Source organism: Paramormyrops kingsleyae, chromosome 2, assembly GCF_048594095.1.
Source record: "Paramormyrops kingsleyae isolate MSU_618 chromosome 2, PKINGS_0.4, whole genome shotgun sequence".
Classification (NCBI taxonomy): Eukaryota; Metazoa; Chordata; class Actinopteri; order Osteoglossiformes; family Mormyridae; genus Paramormyrops; species Paramormyrops kingsleyae.
The window spans coordinates 11348700-11368169 of NC_132798.1; the positions used below are offsets into that span (position 1 = coordinate 11348700).

The window sequence follows — 19470 nt, forward strand, 5'->3', positions numbered from 1 at the left end:
TGCTTGTAATCGCAGGGCCTCTATCATGACTGCATGCAGAATATTTTCTGTTTCGACACCGAACCCACAGATCAAGGGGGGAACACCAGCAAGCACCAACTTCCCTGCATCTCCTCACCGCTAAATGGGACACTTGGGTTTATAAAAAAATTACTAAGCACTATAGTTAATGAGGAAGCCGGCAACAGATAAGGACAGATGTCACAGGGAGCCTGGAGCCGATCGGAGGAAGCCGCAAGCGTGGATGGGATGCCACACTGTCACACACACACACACGCACACTCACACTCACACACACACATAGACACGCACACAAAGGCACACACAGACAATAACCGACACGTCTCACACACACGTCACACACACACACTGTCACACACACAGACATGTCTCACACACATACAGACACGTCACACACACTCACATTCATATACTCTCTCTCACACACACACACACACACACAAATACATCACACACACACACACACACACACAAATACATCACACACACACACACACACATACACGCACACACACAGACAATAACCGACACGTCTCACACACACGTCACACACACACACTTTCACACACACAGACATGTCTCACACACACACACACACATACAGACACGTCACACACACACGCTGTCACAAACACTCACACACATTCATATACTCTTTCTCACACACACACAAACCCACACCTTGTCACACTCACACACGTTCACATACTCTCTCACACACACTCTCACACTCTCACACATGCTGTCACACGCTCACACACAGTCACACACAGTCACATACATTGACATACTCTCTCACACTCTAACATACACGCTCATAAACTCTCACGCAAGCACTCACACACTCACACTCACACACACACTCACACACACACACACTCGCATGTTATGAGCAATTCAGAGACACCGATTCACCTTAATCGCATATCTTTGTTCCACGGAAAGCCGCCACAAAGATGAGGGAAGGACTTGCAATCAGCACAGCCAGGGGCAGGTATCCAACCCACAACCCTGAAGGCGTGAGGCCGCAGCGTCGGCCATCAAACGTATTACTGCAATTAAAGTCCCTGCAAAGCGTGATCTGAATCCCATGCCGATTTACTCCTTGTAGTTTGCTACAGCATTATTGTATCTTAGATCTGTGTATCCCTCCACGTCTGGTAGGGAACTGGGAGGGAGCAAAAAGGTGGACTGACTGGGGGTCCCAGCGGACTGGGTTGGAAAACCCTGTCTTAGATGAATGATCCTGCCCTCTCCAGGTGGACACTGGCACAGTCTCCTCCGCCGATCCTCTCCACACACTTTAATCCTGATTTAATCCCTGCATCACACCAAACACACGGTGTGCTGCTTTAATAACGTGCAGGTCATTAACGACCACCCTCCCCCTCCACACAGACATGCACATACAGACACTTCTATTTTATTCTACAGTGATCTAGACCTGCATGGGCACTGCGCAGACAGGAAGCAGTTCATCAAATGCCACGTCACACCTGGGTACGCACCTATTACTGGGTCTGTGACGTGAGCCAGCATGATTCTCATTTGCACGCTAATCACCAAAACGGAGCGTGTGGCTGCAGAGGTGACTCACCGAGGAGCCACAGGGACGTGGAGGAGGCGTCTGAAATCCCCCCCCCCCCGAGCACGCAGAGTGCTTTCTGGCCTCACGAGTGCAGCCCCAGGGGGAAAACTCTGGGCAACATGAGTGGCTTTTGTGCATCTGTAGCATGGTGCAGCCCACGGCAGAGAAGATCAAGAAGTTCACCTAAGGAGCTTTGAAAGCAGTATGATCAATGGTGTAGGAGAGAGTTTGATATTAGGGGGACACGAGTGAATAATTTGAAGCATATATATTGATGTAGTTGTGTGAGATCTCTACTCCCAGACTGGGATCTCAGGCACGGAGGTGCATGGAGGAAGAGCTCAGGAAAGGTGACGTCTCCATTCGTACCAGCCTTCGACTGAACGGACCTGGCCCAGTTGTGGATTAGACCAGCGTCCTCTCCACCAGCCTCCCAGTGGGACAGCGGCTTGCTGTGCTTAAAGCCCTGACTACCCAGTTATTCAAGCCTTCGCCCTGGTTCGCTGAGACGACGGCAGACTAGTGCGGTCTCTGTGAACTCTGACTGCCCCCCCCCTCCCCCGCCCGGTACCCGTCGTGATGTCAGGCAAGCAATGCCTGCGCAGCACCCAGGTCACGCGTGAACGGAAATCAGGAGACACTCTTGGAAAACAAGGTCTAAAAATGAACAATTCGCAGGTCAGGAACAGAGTCACAGGGGACAAGAGTCTCACTTCATCATGGTGTCCTGTTCCCAGGGGACACAGAATGCAGTCAGATGGTGCAGGAGACCGAGACAATGACCCGACGGCAGACTGGATCACAGACATACATGCATTCTGTTTCTGAAACTTCTGCTATACTATACTATACTAGTATAGTATACCACTATACTAGTGGTTTCTGTTGTAATTGCATTGGTATTTATGATCTGTATTTTCCCTGTCAATCCATCCACGTGCTGGAAAATGACTATTCAGCATAGGATATATGGTGTGTCTGACTTTTGTCCCAGGAAGCACAGGGCACAAGATAGATGACACTCTGGACAGGGTGCAAGAACATCTACCTAATAGGCCACTGTGATGCCCTTGTTTTTTAGTAGACATTATGTGCCAAGAGTATCACTTGAAAACTTCCATTAAAGGATCAGGAAATTTATTTAAAAAAATTTCCCACATTAATTAATTGGATTTTTTTTATTAATTCCATCTGGCAAATGTTCTGTGAAGTGCTTTGTGACACCATAGCACTTAGTCTGCTATATTAAATCAAGTCGGAGTCATACTGCTCGGTGCTGATTGGTGTCTTGGCTTGGAAACCTACCTTCTCTTGGTACTGCCGGCGGGAGGAGTCCAGCGACTGGATGAGCGCGGTGGCGTGGCCCACAAACATGGCGTAGCAGGTGGCCCCCACGATCATGCTGAGCATGGTGACCCAGACGTCCGACATGCTGACAGGCGAGCGGGCGCCGTAGCCGATGCACAGCATGTGGCTCATGGCTTTGAAGAGAGCGTAGGAGTACTGCTTACCCCAGGAGTCGTTCTGCAGGGGGAGGCGGAGGGGGAGGGGTTATGGGGGAGGAGGGCGGGGTTGAACGAACACAGAAAGGGGGCGGAGTTACTGCAGGCCCCCCGTAGTGGATTCCAGAGCACACCTCGGTGGTGGCGGCCTGATAGCGAGAAGAGGGAATCGGAAAGATAAGAGCATCAAAAAGAAGACAGAGAAGGGAGAGAGAGAGAGAGAGAGAGAGAGAGACAAACTTCACACTCTGAAGACCTTTCAGGGCTTGATTAGACGCTGCAGAAATCAAATTAATGAATCAGCTGAAGCCAGGTCAGGGAGCACTGTGAGCCTCCTCCCCCTCATTTTAAAATATGAAATCCTTGGCTCCAAACTGCTGATTTCTAGCTACAAAGACTTTTGATCAAGCACATCAAAGGCTGAGAGTAACCCAGGGCAGGTTTGCACGGCGCCAGCGTAGACGGCGCTCTCCGGGCTGACTGGCACAGGGCCTTCCAGCAGAGGGCGACCTTCCGCTGCGCTGTCTCCTCCACTCGCCAGCTATCAGACCTCGTGCCATTTTAACCAATCGTGCCGACGTTGCTATCGCTCCTGGGAGAGCTTAGCATCCTGTGTCCAGCAGAAACAGGAAAGACCACCATCTCACACCCACATCTGACCAGAATCCAGATTCCTTATATTGAGCCGTAGACATTTGGAAGAGTTTTACATTAGAATTATATAAAGTGACCGGACAAAAAAAAGGTCGCCATTTGAATTTATATCAGCAAATACTTAAGAGCCAATAACTGGATCGTTATTATAGCTCAGCAACATTATGCAGCAATAAAGTAAAGTCAGTACCTGAATCTACTGAATGGCCAGGTTACACCTCCATCCATCATAAATGGATTTTTTCTTCCCTGTTGGCATGGGCATATTCCAGGACAAGAATGCCAAGATTCATTGGGTTCGAATTGTCAAAGAGCGGTTCAGGGAGCATGAGGAATCATTTTCACGCGTGACTTGGTCACCACAGAGTTGTGACCTTAACCTCACTGAAGGTCTTTGGGATGTGATGAAGGAGGCTTTATGGAGGTTCAACTCACTTGTCAATACAGGATCTCGGTGAGAAATGACTGCAAATCTGGATGAAAATAAAGGATGAGATGTTGCATAAGCTTGTGGAAACAATGCCATGATAAATGTGCACCATAATCAAAGCTAAAGGCGGCCCAATAAAAATTCAAATGACTTTTTTTTTGGCCGGGCATTTGCATATATATATTGTATATATATATATATATATAATATATATAATATGTGTGTGTATATGTATGTATGTGTGTGTGTCATGTCCTTTCATCCATCCATCCATTTGCTACACCCGCTTGTCCTATTCAAGGTCTCTGGGGCTCAAAGCCGCTCCCAGAGGCTGCGGCCACACGGCAGGGAACAACCCAGGACGGGGGGCAGCCTTCGAAGTTTACATCTCATATGTTAAACAAATGTTTCGGCATGTTGGCATCCTGCTTACAAAGCACAGGTCTGACAGCCACACACACTGATGCCATTTTATATGTTGTACACAGTAAATCTGTTTTGCTTTTAACTAGTTCACACACAGGATCTATTCTGTGGGGACGTTTATTTATTATAAGATAATTAATTATGTTATTTTTTAATCCAATATGAAGAACTGAATTCATAACATTAAATAAAACCGATTTAGCTGTGGTGGTTCTGTATATCAGTGGTTACTGACAGATCGGGCAGGATTAACCCTAATTCCATCCCTACCTCTAAAACCTAACTCTGATATGTGGACAGCATAGAGGCTGAATGAAAACAGCTGCTACATGAAACCCAGGCAGGCTGGAGACCGGCACGGTTATTCTGTAGCACCTTGCCCCATATTTTTCACAGCATCCGTACCATAGCTCCGGAAATGCCGCTGTTTATGCGATAGTAATGCTCGGAGCTAGACTAAGACCTCTGTGTTCACTGCAAGCCCACAGGCCTGATCCCCCACCGGGTTACTGCTCCTCTGTGCATGGGGGGGGGGGGGAGGGGGTGCCACTCCCATAGACAAACTGGCAACAAATCCTCACCAATGCGTTAATAACCGAAGCAGTTCCTCTTCAAGGCCTATGACTTGTTCAATTAAAAAAAAAAATGTGTTCACTGTTACTGCTGCCTTGCACATCTTTTTACAGGAAGTGTCAATTCAGAGGAACACTCCTTTGCTGATTTTATGTCTTGTTTTTCCACCGTGCCGTGGAAACAGCTGAGCCGGCGTACTGAACTCCACAGGAACCGAGCCGCCAGAAACATTTCCATGACTCGCTCCTACGTTATCAAAGACCGCCTGCATCAAAGTCCTCTTTTTTTTTAACAGGCTCTTATTTGGGCTGTTTTGTTGAAATCATGTACGGCTCCTTTTATGGCCATGTCTGGGAGATTATAAAATGGTGCACACTCATTAAAACGTATGACATTTTATTCAACATGGCTATCCCAAATATAATGTTTTATAAGGCTAGGGTGTTATTTACAATCATTAACTGCCACTTAACAAATAAATAAATAAATATCTAAATACTGGCATGTATAGTGTGGGGCAGAGTTTGCATGCCTTAATCCACAAAGCTATGTCATCAGAAGCTTGGGCTCTGGTAGAGGCCAGACAAACTACAGGCCAACAGAACCCTCCCCAATGAAAGGAACCACAATAACTATACCCTGGTTGGAATAGGCCCAAAGCTGGTGCCAGGTCTAGGATGGTGTTTGCCAAGGAGCGCCCAGTGGTGGGGCCACCCACGTAACTTGGCCAGCCTCAGCCCGAAATGCCTATGAGGATAAATTGTGTGGGCTCACCAACCACAAGATGAAAGGTGGGGGTCAGATGCACTGCCATTTGGGGGACAGGTATGAACAGGCAGGAAGCAGTGGAATCAGACTTTGGCAATGAGCAGGGGAATGTGGAATGTGGAACGTGGAATGTGAAATATGGAATGTTACCCCTGTGGTGCAGAAGGAGCCTGAGCTAGTAGGGAACATGGAAAGGCATCGGGTAGATTCATTTGGCCGTACCTCCCTGCACACTGTGGGCAGTGAAACCAGAGCGCGGTCTCTTCTACTCAGGAGTTACCACTAGTGAAGGGCCGTAGGCGGGTTTGGGGATACTCAAAAGTCTAGGCTAAGGGCTGTACAGTTGGAGTCTCTCCCAGTGGCCAAGAAGGTCACCTCCATGCAACTGAGAGTCGCAGAGAGAAAAACTCTTGTTTGTGAGTATGCACTGAACAGCAATTAGAAGCACCAAGTCTTCCAAGAGAAAGTGGGTGAACTGCTTGAAAGGGTATTGCCTACGAACTGGTGTTACTGGGAGTCTGCAACGCCAATGTTAGTAAAAGATCAGACCTTCCTTCCTTCCTTGCTTCCATCCATCCATCCATTCCCTGTACCTGTTTGACCTATCCAGGGTCGTGGGGGTCTGAAGCCTATCGGAGAAGATATGGGTGCAAGGCAGGGAACAACCCAGGATGAGGCGCCAAGCCATCATAAGACACAGCAGCCACACATACACACCTACGGCAATTAACTCTAGTCCATCTCACCATGATTTTGGACTGTAGTGGGGGGAACCGGAGAACCCAGAAGAAATCCCACGATGACACGGGCAGAACATGCAAACTCCACACATATGGAGCCATGGAGACTTGAATCGTGGTCCCAGAGGTGTGAGGTAACAGTGCTAACTACTGTAGCACCACACCACCCTCTGAATAGAATTCTTTATTAATCCCTGTGGAGTAATTCTTTTTACGCCTGTCCCATCCTACTCTCCTCTGAAAGGCCCAGGCACATATAAGGGTGAGATAAAGCTTGGGGGTCACAGGGCAGGGTGAGGCAGTGAGCACCCCTGAAGCTGGGGGGTTAGGGACTTGTTTTGGATCACAGGCACAGCCTGCCACACACCTCCCCCCGGGAGAAAACACCCAGAGGGATGTGATTGGGAAGAACAGTCTCCCAGATCTAAATCCAAGCAGTGAAATGCCATTGGACTTTTGAGCAAATCAAGCATGGTCTGTAACACCATATTTTAACACAAGGATATTCACAAGTGTACATCTTTATATACATTAGCCAATGGTCAATGATCAACTTAATAGCTGTGTAGTCTGACTTGAGCCCACGTGTTTTGGACATTCAGTTGAAGATGGGGCAGTGATATCAACTAATCGACACCTGGCAGTTTGCTGAATTTAAGGAATGGGGTGGAGGCTGGATGATCCAGAACGATCTAGACCAGTGGTTCCCAAAGTTGTACTTTGTGTACTTTGTTTTGGACTGTAGTGGGGGGAACCGGAGAACCCAGAAGAAATGCCACGATGACACGGGCAGAACAAGTTGTGTTCAAAGTTGTACTTTGGGAACCACTGGTCTAGATCGTTCTGGATCATCCAGCCTCCACCCCATTCCTTAAATTCAGCAAACTGCCAGGTGTCGATTAGTTGATATCACTGCCCCATCTTCAACTGAATGTCCAAAACACGTGGGTTCATGTCAGACTAGACAGCTATTAAGTTGATCATTGACCATTGGCTAATATATATAAAGATGTACACTTGTGAATATCCTTGTGAATGTCGCGAGACATTGAGGGGTGGGTGGGGGGGGGGTCGCGAGATGATTTCCAAGAAATCAAATATTTTTTTTTTAACTATTAGAAATAACATTTTATCAACATTTTAACATTTTATATGAACATTTTATCCATAACTAACAAAAGATAAAAACTAGTAGTTAATAGTTACATTTAAAAAAAAACATGCAAATTAAAAAGCCATCAGCCTTTCAAATTTCTTTCCATTTGATCGCGACCCCTGAGGTGATTACGACAGATTAACGACACATCAGTAGCGTCAGTTGCAGCAGAATTTACAGCATGTTAAACATTCCGACATGTGCACGTAACGTGTAGGTAATTTTCATCGCTTTATTCTTAGGATATTATTTTTGTTGAAATGAAACGAATGAGTAAATAATTTTTTAAAAAGTTATATGGTTGTTAGAGCGTTGTGTTCTTTTGTGGTGTCATGCTCTTGTTTGGATAGGATATTTTGTTGAAATTAAACAAATGAGTAAATTACTATAAAAAAAATATATTGTTGTTAGACCATTGTGTTCTTTTGTGTTGTCATGCTCATGTTTGGATAGGCCTATTGGCGCATGTGCACCGTTGGGCGCAACATTTGTATATTTTAACCACTTCCGAGGATAGTGGGGGTCATGAGTCACTGGCACGGTTATTTTGGGGGTCGTGAGCTGAAAAGTTTGGGAACCCCTGATCTAGACGAGCAGTCAGGGTTGGCAGTGAACATATGGCTGAAGTTTCTGAGTGAGCTGAATTCGACTCACACTTCCAGAAAACTTTTTCCTGCATGCAAAGGTTGCGAACCTTGAGTCTGAATAGATCACACTCAACGTCTCAATAATTGCAGTGATTGCAAAGAACTGTGACCAGAAAGCAATCAGTGCCTGTCAATGTGATAACCCTTGGACCTTCTGGTGGACACCAGTTGTGAGAGATGCTGGTAAGCTGAAGGAGGCCTTCAGGGTAACGCTCGCACAGGATGTGTTCAGCAAGGATGAGGAAGTGCTGACAAATTCCATGGATATTGTGGAGCAATGGAAAGAACATTTTGAGAAACTCCTCAATCTGGGGAATATGCCATCTCAGCAGAACACGGTGCTGGAAACGTCTTTTGGGTTAGAGTCTGCACCTGAAGTTACTATGGTGGTCAGCGGCCCTCATTGTGGAAAGTCTGCAGGCGTAGATATTAAAAGCACTGGACGTTGTAGGAGTGACATAGGTGATGTACCTCTTTAATGCTGCACAGACTGTGGGTAAAGTACATCTGGGTTGGCAAACAGGAATGGTGATCTCTATTTTTAAAAAGGGGAATCAGATGGTGTGTTCCAAATATAAGGAATCACAATTCTCAGTCTCTCAGGGAAAGCTCATGCCGGGGTACTGGAGAGGAGACTCTGCCTGATGCCTGAATTGAGAATTCAACAGAAACAAAGTACATTCTAACTTGGCTACAGAACTGTGCACAAGCTCCTCTCTCTCACGCACCTATATGTAGGTTTGTAGGAATATAGTCAACATAGTCAACATGTGCTATTTAGTCCCTGTATGAAAACAGTTGCGACTGCATCTTTGACGCAAAATGGAAGCTACCTAGCATGGATGCCGGCATCCGGCCGAGGTGCGTTTTCTCATCCCCAGTTTGTGATTTTCATAGACAGGTTTTCAAAGTGCAACTATGCCTGGAAGGGTATCCGGCATGGGCTAGAAGTGACACCCTGCTATTTGTAGATTATGTTCTGCTTTTGGCCTCATCTCACCTCCAGCAGTCACCGGACCAATTTGTTGACGAGTGTAAAGCAGAGTGGATGCGAATGAGCACATCCCAATGCAAGGCCACAGTACTGCCCGGGAGCAGAGTGGATTGCCCCTTTCAGGTCAGGTGGGAGCATCTGCCCCTACGGTAGGAGCTTAAGTATCTGAGGAACTTGTTCACGAGTGACAGTAAGGGGGAACGCGACATTGATAGGAGGATCAGTTCAATGACTGCAGCTAATCTACGTTCCTCTCCGTATCTATGGTCATGAGTTGTGGGAAATGACTGAAAAAACAAGGGTATGAGTACAAGTTGCTAACATGGGGTTTAGAACATAAGAACATAAGAACTATACAAACGAGAGGAGGCCATTCGGCCCATCGAGCTCGCTTGGGGAGAACTTAACTAATAGCTCAGAGTTGTTAAAATCTTATCTAGCCCTGATTTAAAGGAACCCAAGGTTTCTCTGCAGGGTGAGGAGTTTGGAGATCCGGGGGGAGGGTACCTTTAAACAGATTGGGTCCTATGTTTGAGAGGAGCCAGCTGAGGTCCTTATGCCGCATGGATGACTCCCCAGAGAGCTCTTCCCAGCACATCGCACAGGGCAAGTGCTCCAGGGAGGACGCGGGATACAACGGAGGGATTATATCTCCCAGCTGACTTTTCGATGTCTAGGGATCCCCATAAAGAGGCCTGGTGTGACCTGCTCGGCACGCTGCCACCACGACCCTAGCAAGGAGAAGCCATGCGAAAATGAGATCAGATAAAAATATAGTGTTGCATGAATAAGTATTCACACTCTGTGGGTAATATTTTGACTAAGCGTTTTACATTTACATTTATTATTGACCGCCACAGAGGATGCAGCAGTGACCAGAAGGCAGTCAGTGCCTGTCAATGTGGTAACTTACCAAAGGTACAGGTGCTGCGAGACTGAGCTTCCAATCAGTGATCATGAGTGTGGTGGAAATTATGATACATCTCTACAAATGCGTAGACCAGTTTGATGCAATTTTCCACACAGAGTACCGGCAAGTACTCAAATACTCAAACTCTTTTAGCACTCCCCACATGCAAACCCTATAGATACAGAGCTGGGGTCAGATCTGGGTTAACAGCACTACTGTTACTACTGTGACATCCCACAGCCCAGGGCAGACCCACATAGTTCCATGTGCAAACGTTAAAATATAGCTCACGCCAGCAAAAGACTGCATTTACTTTGCTACTGTGTGCTCATTAGCTGTATAGCACTACAGGACAGGATGTCTTCAAAGAGAATAAACCATGAATACATCTGTACAGTTGTGCTTTGGGATTTCATCATAGGAAGTGTGTTTAGGTTGCTGCGTTATCTTTTTCCCATAGGTAGAAAGCTAAGAGTCTGACTAATCTGATGGCTATATATACAGATTCCTGTGGGCCCCTTGGTCGGAGATTTTGTGACCACACCCAATAGCATCATTGTCAATCAAGAACATAAAGTTTTGGTTTGTTGCAACGAAAAGCCTCACCTAAAACTGTTACATTGTGTCGTAATAGCTAGTGCCAGTGAAGCAGCGTAAAAGACGCACGCCGAAGCTCGAGGCGGCAGTGAGGATCTCGAGAAATGCGAAGGAGGGGTGTTCTGTGCGCGCCAGCCGTGTTAATATACCGACTGTGCTGGGGAGCCAAGGAAGTGAGCGGAAGACAAATGAGCTACGAAGTGTACCTGCGAGAAGCCTCAGCAGTGCGTCAGGACCTTTGGAATTAACCCCGGCGTCCTCGGAGGTGCTGACGGCAGACGGAGCCCGACCGCCATGCGGCGCGCTCACCGCTCACACTGGACATGTACCATCTCAGCATCCTTGCGACGGGTCGCTGTGCAGCTCAGGCTCGTACATTTGCATGTTGTCCCTGTGATTCGTTTCCGCCTGGTACTTATATGAGCTCCCGGCGCCTGAAATATCATCAGATTGGCGTCTCTATTTTGCTCTTGATCTGTGCCTACGTGAGTGAGAGAGATTTGTGCCTTGCGATGGATCGGCATCCCTTCCAGGGTGTCCCCTGCCTCGCCCTGTGCTTCCTGGGCCCGGCTATTGGCTCAAAGCGATCCTTCTGCAGGAGAAGCGTTTATGAAAATCGAATGGACGGCTATATATGTGCGCAGTGTGACGGTTCAATGTGACTTGAAAGATAGCAAGTCAAGCCACCAGGGCCTTGTTAAAAGCAAGTGAGGGGATTGCCCTGTCATGTACAAATAGCAGAGCATGACATACCGAGGCGGCAGATGGCAAAATGATAAAACGAGCAAGACTTTTGGTCAGAGTGTTAAAGGTTCTAGTCCCACGGTGGGAATTGGTATTGTGCCTCTGAGAAAGTACCCAGAGCAGAATGTAACCTTTTCAGCAAATGAAGTTAGGCAAATAGTATTTATTAGCTTGTAGAGAGAATAAAGTTACTGCCGCTTCAATGGAGTGCTCAGCCCTAGAACCTTAAATTGTTCAACCACAAACATTTGGCATTCTCAACAGCTCAGCAATCCACTCTTGGGCATTTTAATGATTCAGATGGCAGGATTCGGTTCCTGGATGTCCGAGAGGCAAATCGGGCCAGCCAAGCAGCAGACCGGGCCTGGAAGGCACCACCTGTGAACGCTGGAGGCCCAGGCTGTAGCAGAGGCAGCTTGGGGAACATGGGAGCGTAGGGGTGGGGGTGGTGTCCTTGTGAAACACACAAAGTCCTGAACCATTGCTGGGAAGGGAGGGAGACTAGGAAATGGAACCCGGTACCATTACATCATTAGATCATACAGAATCGACAAAGGGCTTTTGCTTCCCTGACCTCGAATTTTGGGACAGGGGTACACGATCCAGATTACAGTTTTTTCCAATCATTTTAACGCGTGTCTCAATACCATGTCCACTTTTTCAAAACACTTAACACATGCACCATACCATTGGACCATGTGAGCTAAACTATGTATACGTTTGCATTGCTTTGACACAATATGCATTCAATCACCACTTCCCCCAAATTTCATGAATACTTCTCTCAGTCAGTGTTCGCCACCAGCAAAACTTTGTACAACTACAGCCGATTTTTCAGACGTTTAGATAATCTGTTCAAAACAGTTAACTTTCAGGTCAAAACATAATGAAATTTAGAGCACTGTCAATTGAAACATGCTGCATTTTGACAGACAAAGGACACTATGCACTTGCACTAACACAAATAATTGTGCTTTTAGCAGAAATTTCCTAATTTTGTTTTTGTTTGCTGCTTCGTTACCATCTACATCATCTATACGAATGAGGCCATGGAGTGTCCCTTTCCTTTTTGCAAGGCAACACAATGTAATCTGTGCAAAAACAGTGGGTATGGCAACACATATATTACAGTACAACATTTACATGTATTCATTTAGCAGGCACTTTTATCCAAAGCGACTTACAGTGAAGTACTATATCTACAGAGACAGTCCCTCTGGAGCAAGTTGGGGTCAAGGGCCTTGCTCAGGGGCACAATGATGGCACCTCCTGGGAGTGAACTCACAATCTTCTGGGGTTCCTAATGGGAGCCCAGCCAGATCCCTAACTACTAGACCACCACCATCCCCCTAGATCAGAGATCTCCAAGTCCGGTCCTGGAGAGCTACTGTCCAGTAGGTTTTCTATCCTACCAGGCTTCTGATGAGCCACACTAGTTCCTGGTATTTACTTGAGTATAGGTGTGACTCATCAGAAGCCAGGTAGGATAGAAAAACCTACTGGACAGTAGCTCTCCAGGACTGGAGTTGGAGACCCCTGCCCTAGATCACCCCAAGCATTTTACAATGGTTGAAGCTGGAAAGCTGAATAAAAACACACACCAGCCTGAAATTTCAGCTAAGAACCTATCTAGGAATTTGTTTGGTTAGTGCCAATTTGCCATATGTACAAAAGGGGCCATCTTTGGATTGGCATTTTCTGCTAGGAATGAAATATTTACATACTGCAAAAAAGAAACAGCAACACTTACATGATTTCTAATGAAATATATTGCAGCATTTCAGAATTGGTTGGTATTACAATTTTCACATGCAAAAGTAGTTCTTGTTTATTTTATTTTTACAATGCAACATGACAGTAATTTGTGCCAAACTGGAGGATACAGCCACACTTTATATATGTAATTTGCAATGCTGAAAGTTGCTAGTGTTTTTTAGCCCAATGAACATTGAGTGTCCCAGTAGTGTTGTTGGCTGACAGCATTTGTCATGGTTATGGCAGCATGAGTCACTTTTGGGTGAATTGTGAAACGTTTTGGTGGTTGTAGGGCATTTTGCACCAAAGCTTTAAGTGGTGTGCTCAGTTGTGTATTGGTACAGCCCACTGTGTTAAGTGTTTTGAAAAAGTGGACATGGTATTGAGACACGTGTGAAAATGATTGGAAAAAACTGTAAATCTTTTCTTGGCTGAGTGCCGTTCTTACAGCATTCTCAAAGCTGAAAGAATGCTCAGTACCGCCCCCTGCAGAGCGAATGAGCATAAAACCGGTGAACCGAATTTCAGTTTATAAATATAATGGGTGTCCCTGCCCCCGAAAAAAGTACACTGTTACTTCCTGTATACCTGAAAACTGAACTGTTGGATTATGGGCTGGATTACACCAGCTAAGGCTAGCTCCATGGGGGCCCCGGTTGGGCCTGGTCCATCCAATCACAAGTGTGGTCCCACACAGGCTGTCACCCAATGCCAACAGTATTTTTTATCACTGTAAATTGTAAGGAAACACATTTTCTATGATTTCAAGTTTTTAAAGCCTTAAACTTAAACACCCCCCCAAAGGCCTCTCCAAAGAATCCAGTGGTCAACCCCAAGTCCTGAAGATGGGGTCAGATTCAACTAGGCTGCTCCTTTTCTGGAACCTTAAATAACCTGTAGCACTTCTGTTATGTGTCTGTATGGGTGTGTGTGTGGTTCAGGCATGCATTACATTGTGGGGACTTAATGCTTTGATGTTTGTAGGGACCATTTTTTCAGTCCCCACAAGGGGAAATTCAATTTTATAAAAATCTCTGACTGCAATCAAAAAACTAAAAATGCTGAAAGATACTTATGGTTAAGGTTAGGGGTGGGAAGGGGTTAAGGTTGTCATTGCTGGGATTAGGGTTTTACCATGGAAATGAATGAACAGGCCCCCAAAGATATAAGCACAGGTCTGTGCATGTGTATGTGTGTGTGTGCATGTGTGTGTGTGTGTGTGTCTGTCTGTGTGTGTGTGTATGTGTGTGTGTGCATGTGTGTCTGTGTGTGTGTGTCTGTGTGTGTGTGTATGTGTGTGTCTGTTTGTCTGTGTGTGTATGTGTGTGTGTGTCTGTCTGTGTGTGTGTGTGTCTGTCTGTCTGTATGTGTGTCTGTCTGTGTGTCTGTCTGTGTCTGTATGTGTGTCTGTGTGTGTCTGTCTGTCTGTATGTGTGTCTGTCTGTGTGTGTGTGTATGTATGTGTCTGTCTGTGTCTGTCTGTGTCTGTGAGCTCAGCGATAATGCTCACAGCTCCTCTGCAGCCCAGAATGCTAATGGCCTTGTCATCAGACAAAATAAAAACGATTTCTGTCTCCCCCTGGGCCCTAGGAATAAGGCCACGCTAGAGACGCTTCATGACTGAGATCTTGCCTTCCCTCTCCATGCCCTGCTAGTGTGATGGTTTTAACGTCAAGATGAGAGGCAGCACCACCCCACCCCACCCCCCGGAAGAGAGGAAATGTTATCCAGAGGCATTACAATAAGGATATGGACCTTTCTTATACTTCAGGGAGTCATGGTGCAAACACACCAGGCAAATTACAACATAACATTCAAGTTTAAAGTTCTACTCTCATATGTGTTCTGGGGGGCGTGCAGTGGTTAGCATGCAGTGGTTAGCATGCAGTGGTTAGCGCTGCTGCCTCACACCTCCGGAACCAGGGCTGAGACTCTACCACGGCTCCATGCGTGTGGAGTCTGCATGTTCTCCCCATGTTGTCGTGGGGTTTCCTCAGGGAACTCTGGTGCTCCCCCCCCCCCCACAGTCCAAAAATATGCTGAGGCTAATTGAAGTTACCGAAATGTCCGTAGGTGTGTATGTGTGAGTGAGTAAATAAGCATAAATAAATAAGCATGTTACAGACTCTTGACCTAATGAGTAATGACTCTCAGTAATAGCCAAGCATAAAAAAATTGTGCATTTCGTACTCAGATTCTTCTGCACTGTGTTGCATGCAATTGTTTGCATGGTTCGCAGTGGCAGGATTGGCACATATTGCTATTCCGGGTTAGGATCCAGCCCCCCCCCCCCCCCCCCACAGAAAATTGACGGATGTTTCCTGAGGAGGCAGTGTGGTGTGGTAGTTAACACTATTGTCTCACACTCTTTTGGAACTCTGTGTGTCAAGTTGCTTGTTTTTCTACTGTCATCCTGGGGTTTCCACTGCGTTCTCCAATTTCCCCTCATAGTTAATACGCTAATATGCAAAAATATGCTAAGGTGAAATGCAGTTGCCAAATTGTCCATAGGTGTCCAGCATAGGTTCCAGACACCCATATCCCAACATAGGATACAGTGGGTAAAGAAAATGTGGGTACAGTGAAACTCTTACCCTATAGTTGCAGGGTAAGGCGTAGAGGGTTAGAATAAAAAGCAGTACTATATCAAATCAGTTACGTCCATGAGGGCAGCACTGGCTTTAAACGATGCTGCGTCTCTAAAACCTACCGCAAAGCAAATTATATCCCATCTATCCTCTAGAAAATACTACTCATAAATTTGCTACAAGTCACACACTTTCCAGGATTTTCAAAACGGTTTTCCTGAGTCATTCCTACCTAAATTTAAGCTTGTGTTTATAATTAATGCAGTTTAGACTGAAGACTGAGAAGACGGCTGAGACTGCTGCTATTACAATGTACATAACGCGCTCCAGGCAAATGCAGGCTGTAGTACTTCTGCAGGAGAACATGCTAAGGAGCTAATTAAGAAATCAATGAGATGCATATTAGCGCTTTGTAGACTGTAAACGAGTTTACCCCTATTGGTATCCCCAATGAATATTCCCAGGAAGAGAAAATAAATCTTTAAAGTGTCTTTTTTATGCTAATGAGATCAATTTACAGGGAATTTATTTGTAACTTAAATTAGTTATAATTTGCTGTTTATTTTATTAGTTTATTTTATTTGTGGTTATATATGATTGTGCAAAAACAAGCTGTAGGCAGCATTAGTAGCTAATAGCAGGCTCCTCACTCAGAATCCCCATCGTCATGTAACGGCTGCCAGGCTGACCAATCTGAGCCCTGAATCTCAGCCCTCTGGTGCCCGAAAAGGCCCCCGGCTGCGTCGCACGTAGACCACTGTCGCCCAGCAGGTCTGTTAGGGTGGCAGTGATGTCGTGCTGTCTTCCCAGGACACAAGAACAGCCAGGGTACTGCCTTTAGAGTAGAATGGGATTGAGCCGATTAGCGAATGCCCTTGTCTTTGTTTGATTTACTGATTTACCCGCCTCTCCCCACGCCCTGTTTACTCAGCCAGACGTTTCGCCTAAACAAGCCCAGGTGACGCATCCTGACTGCCTCTCTTTGCTCATGTGGTCCTAATCACTGCAGTATTTTGCACGAAGGTATAATAAATAAATCAGCGTGTTACAAACGGCTGACCTAATGAATCCTGACTCTCAGCAACAGACAAATATGAACAATTCTACCTTTTGCACCCAGATTCTTCTGCACTGTGTCGCATGCGATCGTTTGCATCGTTCACAGTGGTAGCATTGCGTACACAGATCGCTATAAGCTCGCTGCCGCTCGCGATAGCTCACAGTTAACTCTGTCTTCTTCACATTAAGTGCAGAGAGTCACTTTAATGAAGACCACGATCCGATGGCTTTCAATGCATATAGAATGGGATTGGTCACATGCAGAATCATCGGTAATGGGAAGGTTATAACTCATGCTCATTCGCAGTGCACTGACTGTTCTTTTCGAGATGCGGGATGACAATAATACGAGAACGCTGTATCTGGTTAATGTAAATTATCCATCCATCTTCCATAACTGCTTCTCCAATGCAGGTTCGCAGTGAGGTTATAGTCTATCCTGTGCAGAACAGGGCACAAGGCAGGGGACGCCCTGCACAGACTGCACGCCCCTTTGCACACACTTTAAGGACAATTCAGAGACACCGGTTCACCTAAATGCATATTTTTGGACTTCTGAACCCATTCAAACAAGGGAATGCATGTCTGGGAGAGGTCACAGTTCCACCCACCAAGCCACTCTGATGCCCTTGTTTTTTAATAGACATTATGTGCCAAAAATATTACTTGAACACCCTCATTGAAAGGATCAGGAAATTAAAATTTTTCCCATATTAGCTAATTGGATGAGCCAAGGGCGGGAATCTAAACCCCAAGCCCTGGAGGTGTGAGGCTACACTGCGACTAAACTTCCTGAAATTATTTTTTGTACGTAAATCCTATTAATGCGCTCCACTGAATATCAGCAGAAATCGATTAACGTACAGCTATAAACTACTTTAAACACTTTAGCTACTCATGGTCAAACTATTCAGCATTCATTTCGGGAAATTCGTCCCCCGGGGGGGTGGGGGGAGTGAGCTACCTCGGATAACAGCTGCCCGATAAGTCAAATCCAATTTAAATTTCTTTAGGGATAAACGAGTGCAGTGACAACAATATTAAAAACCATGCCGTCCATGTCCATCCGATTCCTCTCCTCGATAAACAGGCTGTAGCGGCTTCACCTCTACCCAGGACACAAAACGCGACAGAGGCAACGTTTTGTGGCGGGGAGAGGGAGAAAAAAAATAAACGAACACCATGAAGAAGCGCCAATACTTACAACCATACCATTTAGGGACACCCAGCAGTCTGGCGGGAAGTCCTGGAGGAGGGGCACCAGGAACTGCAGACAGCCGTCCCAGTGGCACAGCAGCAGCATCATACCAATCAGATTAAAGATTCTTACCACTGCGCTGGCCAGGTCATAGGTCATGTGGAAGATCTGTGGAGGGAGGGAAGGGAGATAGGCAGCACTTAGTCATCAGGACCCGAGGATCTCAGCTTGGCTCTGTGAAGAAGAAGCAGTGGTGGGTCTTAGGTTCCAGCCAGTTCCCATGTCCTACATTTTGGGGGCCATGCCTACCTTACGACCTTACGGGGGGGGGGGGGCGGGGTTTGTGCTGGGCCCTTGATCAAGGCCCTTAATCCCCTGAAATGCTCCAGGGGCACCAGATAAATGTCCTGCCCCTCTGCACAAACTTTCAACTGTGTGTATTTAAGTGTATGTCTCTCAAGAGGTGAGCAAGGAGGGGAATCTGAAAAGAAGCATTCAAATGTGCCGGTAGATGTGCAAATGGCAATAAAAAGCATTTTTTCACAGGCACCCCCCTCTTCCCACACAGGTGATGTGTACTAGGAGCTGTTACCAAGGAAAGGTTCAGCTTTGGTGATGGGGGGGGGTGCTGTTGCCTTCTTGATCTCATATTTGCAAAGGCTCCAGGCTCAGACTCTCCGAGTCAAGCTTCCCGTCCAGTCTGCTGTCCGCCTCAGGAGGACTGCGAGCTGTCGGACCGCGTCCGGGTCAGAGCGAACCTGCCGCTGAAGGCTACGAGCACTAATGCTGCTACAGCAGGCCAATCGCCGATGTGCCATTTTCTCATTTCACCCCAAGAGCCCCCAGGGACACCAGGAAGCTGGGTAGCAGACCAGCTCACAATAAAGTGAGTGGTTTGGGAATTTATCATTACTGTGTGTGTATATTAATCACCCCCCACAACCTAGAGGAGTAAGAAACCCTGTGTATGCTAGCCCCTCCCAGCTGGACACTGGTAGTGCCCCCCCCCCCCCCAGAGACCAGCTCTGACCTCTCTAATCACTCTGTTTGTGCCTTTTGGGCGATGGTGCATGGCCTGGTACTTCTTTAGCCACACCAGCAGAATGATGGAATGCCTGGT

At 46.5% G+C, this 19470-nt stretch overlaps 1 protein-coding gene across 1 annotated transcript in view; it reads right to left on the reverse strand.

Moving 5' to 3' along the window:
* The window catches only part of LOC111839359 (potassium/sodium hyperpolarization-activated cyclic nucleotide-gated channel 1), a 51968-nt gene that overhangs the window by 14665 nt on the left and 17833 nt on the right, over positions 1–19470 (reverse strand). The window contains exons 3-4 of the mRNA XM_023803193.2: positions 18357–18518; positions 2915–3133 (exon numbers count right to left, since the gene is read on the reverse strand). Coding sequence (XP_023658961.1) covers positions 2915–3133; positions 18357–18518 — 381 coding nt within the window. The remainder of the gene's footprint in view (positions 1–2914; positions 3134–18356; positions 18519–19470) is intronic.